This window comes from Condylostylus longicornis, unplaced genomic scaffold, assembly GCF_029603195.1.
Source record: "Condylostylus longicornis isolate FDR11 unplaced genomic scaffold, ASM2960319v2 ptg000026l, whole genome shotgun sequence".
Classification (NCBI taxonomy): Eukaryota; Metazoa; Arthropoda; class Insecta; order Diptera; family Dolichopodidae; genus Condylostylus; species Condylostylus longicornis.
The window spans coordinates 201,024-217,660 of record NW_026577995.1 but is presented as its reverse complement, the minus strand read 5'-3'; the positions used below and the strand labels follow the sequence as shown (position 1 = coordinate 217,660).

General features: G+C 24.7%; 1 protein-coding gene across 2 annotated transcripts in view; it reads left to right on the top strand.

Annotated features, from left to right (window-relative positions):
- Positions 1 to 16,637, top strand: part of LOC129607051 (myosin-I heavy chain) — a 106,013-nt gene that overhangs the window by 86,056 nt on the left and 3,320 nt on the right. Inside the window, exons 4-16 of one of the 2 annotated variants that reach the window (XM_055517747.1) lie at positions 6,537 to 6,644; positions 8,419 to 8,563; positions 9,226 to 10,312; positions 10,383 to 10,628; positions 10,721 to 11,240; positions 11,366 to 11,514; positions 12,930 to 12,965; positions 14,361 to 14,670; positions 14,733 to 15,623; positions 15,681 to 15,904; positions 15,960 to 16,098; positions 16,168 to 16,397; positions 16,459 to 16,633. In XM_055517747.1, coding sequence (XP_055373722.1) covers positions 6,537 to 6,644; positions 8,419 to 8,563; positions 9,226 to 10,312; positions 10,383 to 10,628; positions 10,721 to 11,240; positions 11,366 to 11,514; positions 12,930 to 12,965; positions 14,361 to 14,670; positions 14,733 to 15,623; positions 15,681 to 15,904; positions 15,960 to 16,098; positions 16,168 to 16,397; positions 16,459 to 16,633 — 4,260 coding nt within the window. The remainder of the gene's footprint in view (positions 1 to 6,536; positions 6,645 to 8,418; positions 8,564 to 9,225; positions 10,313 to 10,382; positions 10,629 to 10,720; positions 11,241 to 11,365; positions 11,515 to 12,929; positions 12,966 to 14,360; positions 14,671 to 14,732; positions 15,624 to 15,680; positions 15,905 to 15,959; positions 16,099 to 16,167; positions 16,398 to 16,458; positions 16,634 to 16,637) is intronic. The other variant, XM_055517748.1, reaches the window with a different exon arrangement.

Below are 16,637 nucleotides of genomic sequence, written 5' to 3'. Positions count from 1 at the left end.
ATCCTCCTTTATCCTGAACATAAAACTGAATACCACACTGGCACTCTAATAAAATTAATGAATAATAAATTTCTTTTAATTCATATTTGTATAATTATTGTATAGAATATTAATGCTGTATTAAATTCTATTCCGAATATGCATACATATATAAATACTATATACATATGTATACATTATGTTTATAAATTATATTTTGAGTTATTATACATATTTACTTTCACAAGTTAAAATATCAATCTCTTGTATCTACAGTATAACAGTAAAAAAAAATCTGAATGAATAGGACAAAGAGGCGCGTGTCCTATTGCGGTAATGTTGCCTTCCTCTGAGCGACTTGTTTTTATTTTTTGTTTAACTGCGGAAGAGATAAATTCGCATATTAAAAATCTTTTATGTAATTAAAAGAATGAGTTTTATTTATATTTTGTATTAGAATAATAATTATTGTATATAATATAATATTTTTATAAGCAAAATGTGTATACATGCATTGTATACAAAAAAACTCTTTATATATACCATTGTAGAATGTGTACATAAAAATAAAATCAAAGAAAATTCTATAAATTATTCAAATTGTTAACGTAGCCGCTCTAATTTTTGCTGTTTTAAGAAAAAAATACAAATTTTTTTTTTTTTAATTATCTTTTCAAAAATTAGACTGATATTAATCTTATACTAATGTAAAGTTAAGAATTTCTTTTTTATTTTTTTATTTTTTGTAAAAATTATTTACATAAATTTCATTATTGTTTTAATTATTTGCTTATATAAGTTCATGGAACTGAATATATAATTAATTAGAATAGAATTATTATCAAGGATAAAATATCAGAGGAGTAAGGACTGAATTTGCAAGTGAAAAGCTTAACAAAAGAGAAATAAACTTTAATAAGTTTAATAACATTTTGGTTTTACAATTTTTTCTGTATTATGCAAACTATATACATACATACGTATGTAAACAACTAATATTGAATATAAGTATTTTCAGCTTAAAGAATATTTATTATAGATCTAATAGTAAACTTGTTATTTATAGTAAGGGAATGAGGAAATATTAAAAAAAAATTAATTTTAAGACGTTATTACGAGAACTTTATCATTGTTATAAGATTATAAGCGCTTTAAAAGAAAGCAGAAAGTTATTTACATAATTTTGATTATGAAACGTTAACATTTAAGGTACCGGTTTATGATCTACAATTATAATAATAAAAAATAAGTAAACAGTGAAATACTACAAATATTACTTTTAACAAGAATTCAGTATAATGCCTGAATGACGTTCACAGTAACCATTGAATTATTTATTTCACTACGGCATTCAAACTAATTGGATTATTAATATAAAAGAATTCATATGCGAAACCTTCTCGAGAAACAATTTGTTTAAATTCTACAAATTATAAATCTGTATCCAACACAATTGTAATTAATGAATGAGGCCGGTTTTGGGAAAAATTCAGTTATTAAAATGCCTATAAAATACTTCGGACTTGAAACTAAATTAAAATTTTGAATAAAATGGTTCGTGTCCAAAATAAGATATTATTAATAATATATAGGGGTGTACATATTATTTGAATATTCATTATTTATTTGAAACGAATTTGAGAAACGAAATCTTTTATTGAATAGTTTTAAAATTTTAAATGTTGTTTAACAAAAAGTTGAATGTTTATCAAAAATGTTGTTTAACAAAAGCATTTTGAAAAAGTTGCAAAAGTTGAGATGCGTAGTTGTTACTTATCTTTATTTCATTTTATTTCTCAATTACTTTTTTAACTGTACGAGTATCATAGTAGGGTTTCCGTAACACGGGTCACAATTTATGGGTCACGAATAATGAAAAATTTATATATTATATATGAATCTGAAATATACACTTATACTACATGTACGCTGCCAAACTATCGGACTGGGAACTAAACCCGAAAATAACTAATTTAGTTTCAAGTTAACAAATTACATAAATCTTAATTATATGCTTGTTTATGCATAACATTATGGTGGTAAATCAATAATTAAAGCAGTTGAATCACTCATTTCAGTAAACTGCAAACAAATATGTATGTACATTTGTATGTATTTAAAAAAAACTTAATTATATAAGAATCTTAGAATTTCTCATTAAATAAAATAATAAATTCAATTCAAGCCTTAAAATATTTAACAATTTTTTATTTGTTTTCATTCAACACCAAGTCCAGTATAGCAAATATAAATTTATGATGCATTAATTTTTCTCCATAGGTTTTAAATTTTAAAAACCAAAATTAGAAAATTTTTGCACATTAGAATCAAATGCAATATCATTTTGCTGAAATATCACACATTAGTACATAATAGTCATTATAGTTTGAAAAGTATAGCATGAAAGAAAGATGAAAAGATACAATCATAAAGAAGCTACTACATAAATGACTGTGAGAATCTTTTAAAAAAAATCTTGCACTTCTTAATGTACTCAAATTTTACCGCCACTTTTTCCAATTTATTTCTTGTTTATTATTTGTTGCATTCGTACATATGTTCAGAACGGAAGTTCATTTAAATAAAATATTTTCCTCAATTCAATTAAAATGAATAAACTACAATATATTTTTATATTTTGTTTATGCAAAAATTAAATTATTTTTAACAACAGAATAAATGCGCGTACTAAAATACGCGTGTACTAAACATTTTTATTACAAGAAATAAAAAAAAAAAAATGAGCTATAAAAAAAAAATTGTTGTCACACAATTTATTGTGTTTGTAACTATGGCAAAGTATGCATGTGAAAATTCCATAATTATGTGCTATTGTACGTAGTTATTCTAATACACAATATACCAAGCAGTAGATGTGTTTATTGTTATATTGAATAAGAAAAATGTACGTAGAAATTTTGTTAACAAAATTACAACCTCATACATTCAGAGAATAATATATTTTCATTGAATGAAATGTTCTGGTAACATTTTCTTCCTTAATTTCTGTTAGTCTCTTAAAATTGAAAAAAAAATTAATTTATTCAAATTTCTTAGAAAATGTGAAATTGACAATAATTAGCGATATTATGGAAATTGTTTCTGAAAGAGGTACCCACAGTCCACACCCAAGTGGACAATAAAAAACAGAAAATTTTCTCTTTCGTTGTCCAATTTTTGTATAATGCATTTATTTGAGTTTAAAACTTGGGTATTTCTTGAGAAATGCTGCTTTCATTTCAGGGAAAAGTAAGAATCTTTTAACATATAGTTCTGGGTTTTTAAAAAAATAATCTATTTAAAATAGAAATTGTCTAAAAAAATTGCTAAACTCGGGCCGCCATTCGACCTGATCGCACGAAAACGCAAAAATTAATAAAATGACCACCAAAATTTTTTTCTAGTAAAAATTCTGCAAAAGAAAACACTTTTTACAACACTTGTTGGATAAAAATTTAATTTTCATTCTTCTAGACAGATCTTGTATTAAATGTATGTATATTTCTTAAATTAATTTTACTAATAGTTTTTCATATAAGATACGGCTGTAAGTAGAACATTTTAACTCATTAATTTTTATAAAATATAACAATAATAAACTCCTATACACTCTCTTATTATTGCGTTGTAGTAAAATACTGAGAAAAATAAATGTTTTGTTTTAACTATGAGAAATGAGAATAATGACGCTCATTCATTTATTAACACTCATTACTCGTATGTCCATTAGCTGGAAATGGCAATTTATCTTGATTAATATAATATACGTACATTATATACATCATTTCTTCCTATATGAATATCTCGATTATATAATAATAATATGTAGTTCATTAGATGATAGCAAAGATATTCTTTATCTTTATACCATATGTATTTACTAATGTTTTATAATTCGCATGCTTATTTAATTTTGAAAGCACTTCTAATAAAGGAACTCAATAAAGTTGAATAATTTGGATAAATTAAGTTCCTTAAACATTTTAAAATGCATATTCTAAATTTTATTGAAAATTATTATAAAATATTTAAATAATACTTAGAATTCAATTGTTTACCGAAAATGATTTCAAAAAAAGCATTTGTATACTTTACGTGATTTCCTTTTTCATAATAATTACAAAAAGAGAATAATTGTCGTCACAACTAGCACAGCACGTATGCGTATTGTAACCCTTAAAATGTATTCATAATGAATAAAATTTTACTATAGTTAAGAAAGTGTGTGATTAAAAATTCATTATACTTATAACAAAGTAATAAAAAGTATTTATGATAGTCTTTTTCTTTAATTTTATTTATTGGAGTTTTAAGTTAATATATTGGGAATTAATTTACAATTAAACGTTACGCGTGTTTTCGATTACATACATTATATTGTTTAAACTCAACAGATACATATGTATAAATAAGTGCATATTTCTAAAAGTGTTAATTAAGAATTAAAATTAAGTTTAAAGGAATTATTTTACGTTGAAAACTGCTATTATATTATATTTTTCCACATTTATGCTACTTAAATGGAAGCTATTATAATAGAAATTCTAATTATTCCAATAAACTCAAATTCATTCCGAGTCTTCTTAATTGATTTCCGATTTCTCGATAAATTAATTTTAAAACTATTTTAGTGTATGAAATCTGACAGTATAAAACCCACATCTAATTCATGTACTTTTCCTTTTCATTTTGTATGACATACTTAACATAACCTATACCTTATTTCCTGATATTTTATTTTCGTATGATATGGCAAACTTATAATTGAATGTGCATACAAAAATTTTATATATGTACGTACGTCGCACACAAATTCATACATAAGTATAAATTTTTTTCTTATTTCATTTTTCTAATTGAAATTCTAAACAATAATTAGGCACACAAAATTTAGGTTTTCATGTCCCTTTTAGAATATTTTATTTAGGATATTTATGTATGTTTGTATTGTACATATATTAGATTATTTGCTCAAATTTAAAAGAGAGGGAAAAAATGTGTCATTTAAAAAGATTTGTTGCCCGATTGTATAATAAATTTTTAAATAAAATTATGCACTGCTATACTTGAAATATTCCTTGTTAAAGTTTAAAGAATTTAGAAAATGAAATACACATATCAAGTATAACAGTTATAATAATATTATGAATCAAACGTCAATTTAAAGCAGGACTTTGTAATAATGTGACGTAATAAAACCTCAATTTTTTACTTTGTATATTTTGAATTTAAAATTCCAAAATTTAGAATTCCACAATTCAGGCGTTTCCCTACATCAGAATATTATAATATTTTGGAAGATTTTAACTGTACTATTACCATACTCTTATTCAATTTAAACACGTTTTCTTTTTTTTGGGTCATCTTGAAAAATAAATTTAAACTTTGCAATTTAAACTTTTAAAATAAATTAGAGCCGTGTACAAATAAAAAGTAAAGTTTATAGAAAACACAGTAATGAATTTTAAAATTTTTTTATTACAATTTCGTTTATTACTTAAGTACATTATGAAAATTAATCTAAACAAACCGAAACTTGTTATATTAACAAAAGTTCTTGTTTACGTAACAAAATGATGTGCGGCAAATAAACAATAAAAAAAAATTATGCAAAATTTTTTTTATCCGCTGTTTCTGCAAAAAAATCTATACATAGTCTTACAATATAAATAAATTGAGTTCATTTTACTGACTTGTACAAGGTGGTTAATCTTATGTATAAGAATTGTAAATTGTAATTTTTATGTATTATAATGAAATTTAATATTTGGAAGTTTACTATATTTTAAAGATTCTTTACGTCATTTAAAACTGTCAGGAAGTAATTTAAAAGACAATTACACACTACCTTGCTTTATTATTTTGACAATACTTTAAAATTTTTACAGATATTTTATCATTTGAACTGACATTTTCCACAAGTTTTCAAAGGAAATTTTCCAAGAGAATGAATGACATGTCTGAAATTCTCATAAAATTTTTAAAACTCTCTGTTATTAAAATTTGTCTTGAAAAAAACAGTGAAATCAATATTATAAATTGATTTATTTCATATACACCCCGTAATAAGTACAAAAAATAAATATTTTAATTTTTATTAAAACAAATTTCATTTTAATATTATAGAAATTGTTAAACAACTAAATGAACAAGACGTGTCATTGAATTCACAACCATATAATAAATTACAATCGGACCAAATATAGAGAGGCTTTTACCATTATTTTAACATATTCTCTTATATTTCGTTTTTAATAAATTTCAAAAGTGTCTCCAACAATTATTTAACAAAATGAATGGTAAAAAGAATATTATGTAAATTTTTTTTGTTTCTTAGAAATTTTCTAACAAAACCATATTTGGTTTTGCATTCTGTTCTACTATTATACTACTACTGCTCCTACTTTACTACCGACAATACCATAATTGAAAGGTGTTTCATGTTAATTGTATTTTCTTTTAATATTACAAATAAGACAAAAATATAATTAAAATTCAATTCCATTTTAATTTATAACAAATTTCTATTTTATATTTTATGTTTTTTTGATTTTCAGGAGTACGTATTCAAATATCATGGCCAAAAATTAGGTATGTTAGAGCCACATGTTTTTGCTATGGCTGAAGCAGCATATAGAAGTATAAAAGATACAAATTCCAATCAGGTAATTTATATAAAAATTAATATGTTTTACATTACATTACATATAAACATACACATATACATATATTATACATTAATATAGTGTGTACATGGTGCATGCACTTTCCGTTTGATTTTTAGTTCTTGCTTTTTTTTAAATAGAAATTTGTAATTTCCTGTATGACAACAAATATATTTTTTTTCCGTTTTATAAAACATTTGTCTTATTCTTTATGATATGAAAACATTTTCCGATTCCAAAATTTTGAACTCGAAATATTGTAAGCATATTGGATTCGAGAATAAATGAAAATGAAAACTCATCATAATTTTAATTTAAATTTCTATCTATTTACTATTAATTTAAATATAATGATTAATGACGTTTAATATTTGTATCAATTTGATGAAAATTCAGAATTACTTAATAATTTAATTGACTTAAGTAATCATGTATGAAATCATGCTTAAATTTAGAAAATAATAATTAGAGTGTTAAGTATTGCTCATATACAACGGAGAAAAAAAAATTATTCCAATAAATATTGAAAAAGTGTTGCCAACATCAATAGAATTGTTAAAATTTTTTTTTTTTGATTTTCATTAATTTTTTTAAATTTCTGATAATATTTCATAATTTGACATGTTTATAGTATTTTACAATGAAAACAATGTAGAAAAATAAATTCTTCATTCTAAAGTGTTTGTTTTCAATCTAAAATAATTAAGGGATCATACAGAAATGCAATTTTTAGTATTGCAATAACTGCTTAATTGTAAAATTGTTGTTCGAACGTCTAGATTAACTAATAAACAACAAAACTTTTGTGTCAATCGATTGTGTTAACTAAAAATTCCATAAGTTTTTATTACTCTATTTCATAGAGTTAATAAAAAAATTACAAATTGTTTGATTGCTTAATTGTTTGTAATCATACAGTTGCATGAGTTCGCGCTTGAATATTGAACTGTTAAGATTCAATTAAAGAGTTGCATAGTTAAAAATTGCATGTCTATGCCTAAGCGCCAAACAAATTTCGTTTATCAATCCTTTGATTGCAAAATTAAGCAATTTTTTACAACTTTTTTATAACTATTTCAAACTTGAAAGAAACACTGTCAACTGGTGAATATCATAAATTTGATATTTCATTTTGAAAATTGTTTGATGTTTCAATGAAAAATTTACAATTTTCGAAGAAACATCAAATTAATAAAATCTATTAGACTATAATTATGTTTGGAAAATAATAGAAAGTCCAATGAAATTGAAAATGATGAGAACTTAGAACTCATACAAAATTTTAAGAAAATTGCATAAATTATTAATTTTCCTATAACACAGATTTTTTCAAAACTTTGGTATTATTCCAAATATTTTCTTAAATCACTTTAATTGATGGGTAATAAATACAGCAATTATGACAATTTAATTGAGTAAAAAAATGAGGTTGTTAACTTAAAAATCTTACAATGCCCCGCAAGATTTAATTGAATTTTAAATTATTGAAAGTTATTCAAATTAAGATTAATGAGGCTAATACGATTCCGACTGTAGTTTATGTTAGTTATAAACCTTAGCTGTATACACTTAATTTTATGATCCAACCAATTTTTTATTCATACATTATGTATGTACATACTTATTTATACAAAATGTTGGAAAAACAAATTTTTACTTTTAAATCTTTAATTTCTTTTTAACTATATATTGCATAATTTGAAATTTAATTTTTATATTTTCATAAAATCTTAATTGAATTCAATTTTTTTTTTTTTTTTTTCATTATTTGCAGTCATGTGTGATATCTGGTGAATCAGGTGCTGGCAAAACAGAAACAACAAAATTCATATTACAGTATTTATGTTCAGTGACATGCGATGTATCAACGTGGGTACAACAACAAATTTTAGAAGCTAATACAATTTTAGAAGCATTTGGTAATATAAAAGAAAATTTATTCAAATATTATAGAAAAATACAATCATTAACAAATCATTAAACATTGAAAAAAAGTTCATAAAATTGAAATGCAATTGAAACCATAAAATATTTTAGCACTTTTGCTATCTATTTTTCAAGTCATGAATAGTTTTTGTTTTAAGATTTGACCCTGAAGGAGCGTGTTACATGTTATCAAAATTTGAACACGATATTTTAGATAAATTTTAAACTAAAACTGAGTACAGAGAACTTTGGTCATTTAAATGAAATTTTTTTGTGAAACATGCACTCATTAATAAGAAATTGAAAGCAAAAGAAATGATAAAATAAAAATGAAAGTACAAAATTATTTTGCAATAAAATAAATCATCAATTAAATTTTAATAAATTTTCTCTTTCTTAACTTTTTCATACTGAAAAATAAAAAGGTATTTAAATTACTTGACGAATTTTTTAAACCTAGCTTTAGGCTTAACAAATCCACCGTAATTCAAGTCTAAAATACTCCTTTTTAATTAAAATTTTGAGTTCGGCTGAAAAACGACCAAGACAATACGAATGTAAATTAAAAATTCAATTTGTAAAAATAATTAATTTAGATCCTCTAATTAATTTAACACATTCATAAATTTATTAATATTTTTTGTTTTTGTTTTAGGTAATGCAAAAACAGTAAGAAATGATAACAGTTCAAGATTTGGTAAATTTATGCAAGTTTGTTTCGATTCAAAATTCTGTATCAAAGGCTGTATAATACAGGATTATTTATTAGAACAATCACGAATAACATTTCAAAGTCCTGGTGAAAGAAATTATCATGTACTTTATCAATTAGTTGCCGAAGGTAAAGTAAATACAGAAATGGCAACAATGTATCATCTTAAAGAGCCATCATTTTATCGTTATTTAAATGCATCTGGTAACGTTAATATTGATATACCAGTTGAAGCAAAAAAATTTGAAAGTTTAAGATTAGCATTTACAATATTACAAATACCACAACCAATGATTGATGGTATATTTAAGGTACTTAGTGCTATATTATGGTTAGGAAATTTAGATTTCAATGATATTGATGGTGAACGTTGTGAATTAACAGATGATGATAAAAAAATTGTTGAAACTGTAGCAAAATTATTAGGTCTTAAAGATATGGATGTACAACAAGTATGTTTATTAAGGCAAATAAATGTTCGTGGTAATATAACAGAAATTCCATTAAAATTTCAAGAGGCTCGTGAAAATAGACATGCAATGGCAAAAGCATTATATTCAAGAACATTTGCATGGTTAATACAACAAATAAATACATGTATAAATCCAGGACAAAATTCAACAAGATTTTTAGGTGTTTTAGATATATTTGGTTTTGAAAATTTTAGTGTTAATTCATTTGAACAATTATGCATTAATTATACAAATGAGAAATTACATAAATTTTTTAATCATTATGTTTTTGCATTGGAACAAGAGATTTATCGTCAAGAAGAAATTCAATTTTCACATATTGAATTTACAGATAATACATTATGTTTAGAATTAATTGAAAAACCGCCACGTTGTATATTAAAATTATTAACAGAACAGTGTCATATGCCAAAGGGATCAGATTTAGCATATTTAACAAATTTACATGCTGAATTTGAATCAAATTCAAATTATGTTAAAGGTACCGATAGAAGGCATTGGGAAACTGAATTTGGAATAAAACATTATGCTGGTAGTGTTTTATATCAAGTACAAGGGTATTTTAAAATTTCCTTTTCCAATAATATGAATTATTAATGATTTATAAATTTTTTTGAATTTTAATAGATTCGTTGATAAAAATCGTGATGTTCAACAAGATGTTCTATTCGATTTTATGAGTCGAAGTGAAAATTGTTTTGTACAAGAATTATCTTCGTATCAAGATTTATTATCAATACAGAGTCAAAATCAAATTGTTAATTCAGCAAATACAATACAAAGAGGTACATCAAAAGGTAAACTAACGGTTAGTGATACATTCAGAATGCAATTACAAGCTTTAGTAGATGTTCTACAAAGTACAAATCCATGGTATGTTAAAGAAAAATAGTAACAGATTTTGGAAATTATCAAAAATTAATTCCAATATTATAATTCTAACATATATAATTTTCAATTTCAAGGTATGTTCGTTGTATAAAACCAAATTCAGAAAAATTACCAAATGATTATAATGATCAACTAGTCTTAGATCAACTTAGATATTTAGGAATGTTAGATATAATACGTATAAGACGTGAAGGTTTTCCAATTCATTTAACATTTGATGATTTCGTTACAAAATATCAATGTTTAACAAAACGTAAAGGTATTAAATCAACACGTGAACAAGTATTATCTGTGATAAAAGAATTAAATGTACCGACAACTGAATGGCAATTAGGTAAAAGTAAAGTATTTTTACGTAGCCGGGTACATGAACCATTAGAAGATGCTAGAAAACAAATAATTAATACACAAGCATTGATAATACAAAGAACATGGAAACGTTATATTGCTCAAAAGAAATTCAAAAATATTCAAATATCAGCATTAAAAATACAACATGCATATAGAGGCTGGAAATTACGTATTGAATTTTTAAGAAAACGTCGTGCTGCAATTGTAATACAAAGTCATTTAAGAGGTGTATTTGCACGCGAGGTAAAAATATTCATTTAAAAAAAAAACTCCATCGTGTAAAGCCCCCCCCCCCCCACACAGAACTCTATATATATAATTCTCATTTAAAATTTTCATTTTGAAAAAAATTTTGATAATTATTTTAGGTTGCTGCTGCTTTACGTGAAATGCGACGAGTTGATGAAGAAATGCGTAAACGTGAACGTTTAGAAGCTGAAAAGAAGAAACGTGAACAAGAATTGTTATCAGCTGAGAAAACTGCTCAAGAGAAGAAAGCTATCGAAGAGTGTGAAAGGTATGGAGTGTTTATAAATTTCCAAAATTTCACATTTTCCTTTGAATTTATTTAAAAATTACAAATTATTCTAATTTATAGTCATAATTATTTAGAAATATGATTTCATATTTTTTTAGAAATTTTTCATGTGAGCTTTTATGGGTCATTTTTTTATTTTTCCCCTTGGATTGGCTTTCTAAAGCTTTTATTTTTTGTTATTTTTTTTTATTATTATTGATTTTGATTTGTAATTATTTCTTTTGCGAATATTTTTCTGATCATAATAATTACAATTAAATAATTAAATAATATTGTATAATTTTAATTTGAGAAATGAATTACTCAGAAATTTAAAATGTTAGAAAATTTTGTTCGCAAAAGAATTAATTAAAATTTTGAAAATATTAAGTTTTTATTAATATGTGTTAGATTTGAATTAGAGTAACAATTTTAATTTTATAAAAACAATTTTTATCCAAAAAAAAAAAAAGAAATTCTCATTCGCTTAAATGCACATCTTTTGATTTTTGAATTCAGAAAAAATATTTTTTTTTGTTTTAATTTTATAAAAGCATAAAATAAGAAATTACAGCTTAAGAAAATCGGAAAATTTAATAGAAAAATTCGTTACTAAGTTCCAATTTGCATTTATCGCTAATAACAAAAACAGGAAACGTCGAAATATTAGAGATTCTTAAAAATTCTGGCAATCGTTTAATTTTCTGCTAAAATTATTCAATTTTCTACTATAAATATTTTAAAGGCACGTTAGTTTTTGTAAGTAACCCGAGGCAATAATCGCAACAAGTGCGCAATATGATATTATAGCGTTGTACCTTGCACCTTGCACCCCGTTTAATTTTTGACCATAATTTTAAAATATTTAAATTAAATTTTTTCGAATTAAATGAAAATTTATGCATACTCATTGAAAAGATTAAAATATTAAAAATATAATTTGTTATTTAAGTGTTAGGTTATGAGTTCTTAAAACTCAATTCATTTTTACAATTTCAATTGGAATTAATTCCAATATATTTTTTAACAATTATTATTAGAGTAATTGTTCTTAATTAGAAATGCAAAAATATTTCAATTTAAAATTAAATCATTTAAAGTCAATCTCAAATTTAAAATTAATTTCTTATTCGACATGATTTTAATGTTAAAGTTGTACAAGTTATAAGTGGCTAAAACACTTATGTATAAGCTGCTTTTAATAAATACGCAATATACTTATCTATACAATGTACATAAAAATATATACATATATAAAATTTGATACTCCTAATATGACTTGGAGAAAATATTACTAAATAAAATTAAATTAAATATTTAATTGGTATTCATATTGAATTATACAAAAAAAAAAAATTAAAAAAAAAAAAACAAGCGCTATAATAATTGATATTACGATTTCAAAATTATTTAAGCATGCCCAGTAAAGGAAATGCTGTCAAAAAAGGAGGGTAAGTTCTTAAAAAATTAGGAATTGTGTTCCCTCTTAATTATTATTATTTTTTTTTTTTATAATATTTTGTTTTATTTTCTTATACACAGCACAATCAATTCCATTAATATTTTATTAATTATATAAAATAAAAAAATATTAATATTAATATTTTATTTTATAAATTATTAATTGTATATCGTATATACCTACCTAATATATACTACTATTTATTTAAATTAAATAATGTTGTTAAATTATTAAATATGAAAAATATTATTACATAATTTTAGTAAGTAAGTGCATGTTGGATAAGTTTTTAAATTATTTTAATATCATAATATTTTTTTACCTATACCCTAAATAATTCTAGATCCTTTATAATCTCCTAAATGTAATTTTAATGAAAGTTTCCATTATAAATCTAAAATGGCTTTAGATTAACATTTAATTTAAATTATGGAGCAACTACTGTTGATCAAATATTTGCAAAATTATTTACGACTATTTACAAAATTTTTACCTTGAATTTGAAGAACAGTTTTATAAAAAATAGAGAATAAATAATTTTCTCTTATACGTTGTCATTGTTATAGGTAACGAGAGAAAAAAATGATTGCCTTGTATAATGAAAAATTTTTCTTTTATAAATTTTAATTTTTCTGTTTGTAAGATCTATAAAACTTAGGCAAATAGTTAATTGTACTTAAATGACGTTATCCCAAATTACGATTTATTATTTCCCACAATAGAAAATTTGTTCGAATTGTATAACAGTTTAGAAACCCACGTTACCAGGTCTCGTTGTTAATGGGCATATTTACATATTGTATTTTGATTATCGTAAATATGTACATATAAGTATGTGAATATTTTAACCAGCTACAGTTTAAAATGGAAAACTATTTCTAAATTAATTTTCAAGTTTGAAGTATGTATTAAAATGTTTTTATCATCTCAAACATCCCAAAATTTTTTATAGCTATTTTCCTCAACACATTTGAACATTTAAACTAAAGATTTGTATAAAAAATTATTTTTTATATTTTTAACTTTGTATGGTAATGTTACGATCATAAGTGTATTTATATTAGTAGTAAAGTAAATTTGATTTCTTTTTTTTGATTCTTTACCCTTAAGCATGATGTAACAAGTAAATTTCTTAGTTAATGTAATATACGAAAGTAAAATTGAGTAGTTTTCCTGCTACTTTCCCGCATAAGTCTCTTTCTCTATACTTTTCTAATTCTTAAAGCGCACAATTTTTTTTTATTTTGTAAATAAATTTTTCTATAAATATTCGAGAAAACATTTTATAAAATAATGTAAATTAAAGAAAAAAATTAAATAAAATTAAAGAAATGTGTTTTGGCTTTAGATATTGTAATTATAATAATTTAAATAAATATTTTAGAATGGTTCAAGAAGAAATTATTGCACTATCACAAATGGCTGAACAAATTAACACCAAATTAAATCAACAACCACCGCCAATACCACCTCCATTAGCAGAAATGACAAATAATATTAAAAACAATAATATTAAAGCTCAAATGAATGGACATGCTCCGTTAGTAGGAACGACACATCAGCAAAGTAATGATTCTGTTGATTTAGACAATTTATTCGCTTTCTTAAGTGAAGTAACACCAAATTCAAATAATCCAGTTTTAGATGAAATCGGCGAAAAAATGGATACTCTTGTACAAGATTTAGATGTGGAGGTAAAATAATTATAACCTTTTTTTACTAGAAAATTTTTTTTTTAATTTTTATTAATTTTTAGTTAGAGAATGTTATTCAACAAGAAATTGAAGGTTTGGCAATGGAACGTCCAACGAAAACACCACCAGCCAAAGGTGTTCCAACACTACCAGAACCAACGACAAGACCACCGCCACCGCCCACTACTATTAATGGAACTTTACATCCAATTCAAAATTCAATGCAACCATCATCCCAAATGAAACCAAATCAAGTTATTCCTATGAATGTTAACAATAATAATAATAATATTTCTGCACCTATACCCATAAATCGACCACAACGAAAAGAAGAACCAATTTACGAAGCAGTTTTACCGAAAGAACTACCACCACCACCACCTCATATTAATGAAACATTATCAAATTCAATTCATCACAACCATAATATAGAAAATGGTGTACAACAATCACAAGGTCTTCCAATACATAAACTTAGGCCAAAGAGTCCAGCTGTCACAAATGTAGCAAGGTCGGCTAGTCCAATTCAAAGAACTCCAACTGGTGCACCAATAAGTCCATCATCACCGAAACATAGTAGACCTAATTCGAGAGCTTCCTCAACTGGAACAAATCAACATCAACAACATACAGAAAGGGAGCAACGACGTAAACATCGTGTCGAAAAGAAACTGCAAGAGATGCAACAAGTTGATGTTACCGAAAAAGAAAAGGAATCAATGCGTGATGATGTTTATTTCGATATATTGGAATTTGCTGAAAACTTTTTCAATGTTCACGAAAGATCACCTGAAGGTACTCTAATGCAAACCCTTACTAGAAAAGGGAAGAAGTGTTCAGATTTAGTTCCAAAATATGAAATGATTACATTTTACCGAGGCAATACAATACCTTCATCTCATATACATATGTATGATCCAGAAAATGTTGTTGCTGCTTGCAATATATTTAGGGTAATTTAGTAAAAAAAATGATTTGTTAAGAAAATGATTCACATTAATTTTACGTAGGATCTCTGTAAATACATTCGAGGCGAATTGAATCCGGAACGCGAATTACAGGTAATTCAGTATATAATCGGGCAAGGAATTGAAAGAGAAGAATTGCGGGACGAAATTTTTGTTCAATGCATTCGGCAGGCAACTAACAATCCTCACTCAGATTGGGTTGATCGAGTTTGGCTTTTACTTTGTTTAACAATTGTTGCATTTCAACCTAGTAAAGTTCTGTTTAGGTAATTTGAAAGCTTAATTTCTTGTTTCACTTTCTAATCATATTTGTATGTTTAGATATTTTGTGAGCTTTCTTAAAAAGAATCTGGAGTCATTAGATGGTAAATTAAGGCAATATGCCCAATGGTGCCTTGATAATTGCAAAGGTGCAAAAGTTTCTGCAAGGCAGTATCCGCCATCCAGTGTGGAAGTTGCTGTAAGAAATGTTTTCTTGAAATTATAATTTAAAAGTTAAATCTTTTATTAATTTTTGTTTATAATTAAGGCGATGCGAAGACTTGGAACAATTGTGTGCAGATTCTTCTTTTTAGATGGACGCACTAAGGCCATTGATGTACATCCAACGGATACAGCAAGCGATGCTGTTGCTAAATTAGCAGATAAACTTAATTTAATGAACACTGATGGTTGGGCCATCTACCAGTCTAGACCAGATGGAGAAGAGCATGTTAAATCGCATGATTATTTGTATGATATTATTGCTGCTTGGGAAATGTAAGAAACAATTATTAAATTAATTTCTTAGAAAATATAATAACATTTTTATATACTGCAGAAAACAAACAAAAATTCAAGCAAATGCTACATTAAGAAAAAATTCTGCCGCCTTAGGATCTGGCGAAAATCGATTTGTATTTAAGAAACGTCTTTTTAAAACAACAAGAGAATTATCCCAAGATCCAGTAGAAGTTAACATGCTCTATGCACAAGCTGTTTACAGTGTCGTGAAGGTAC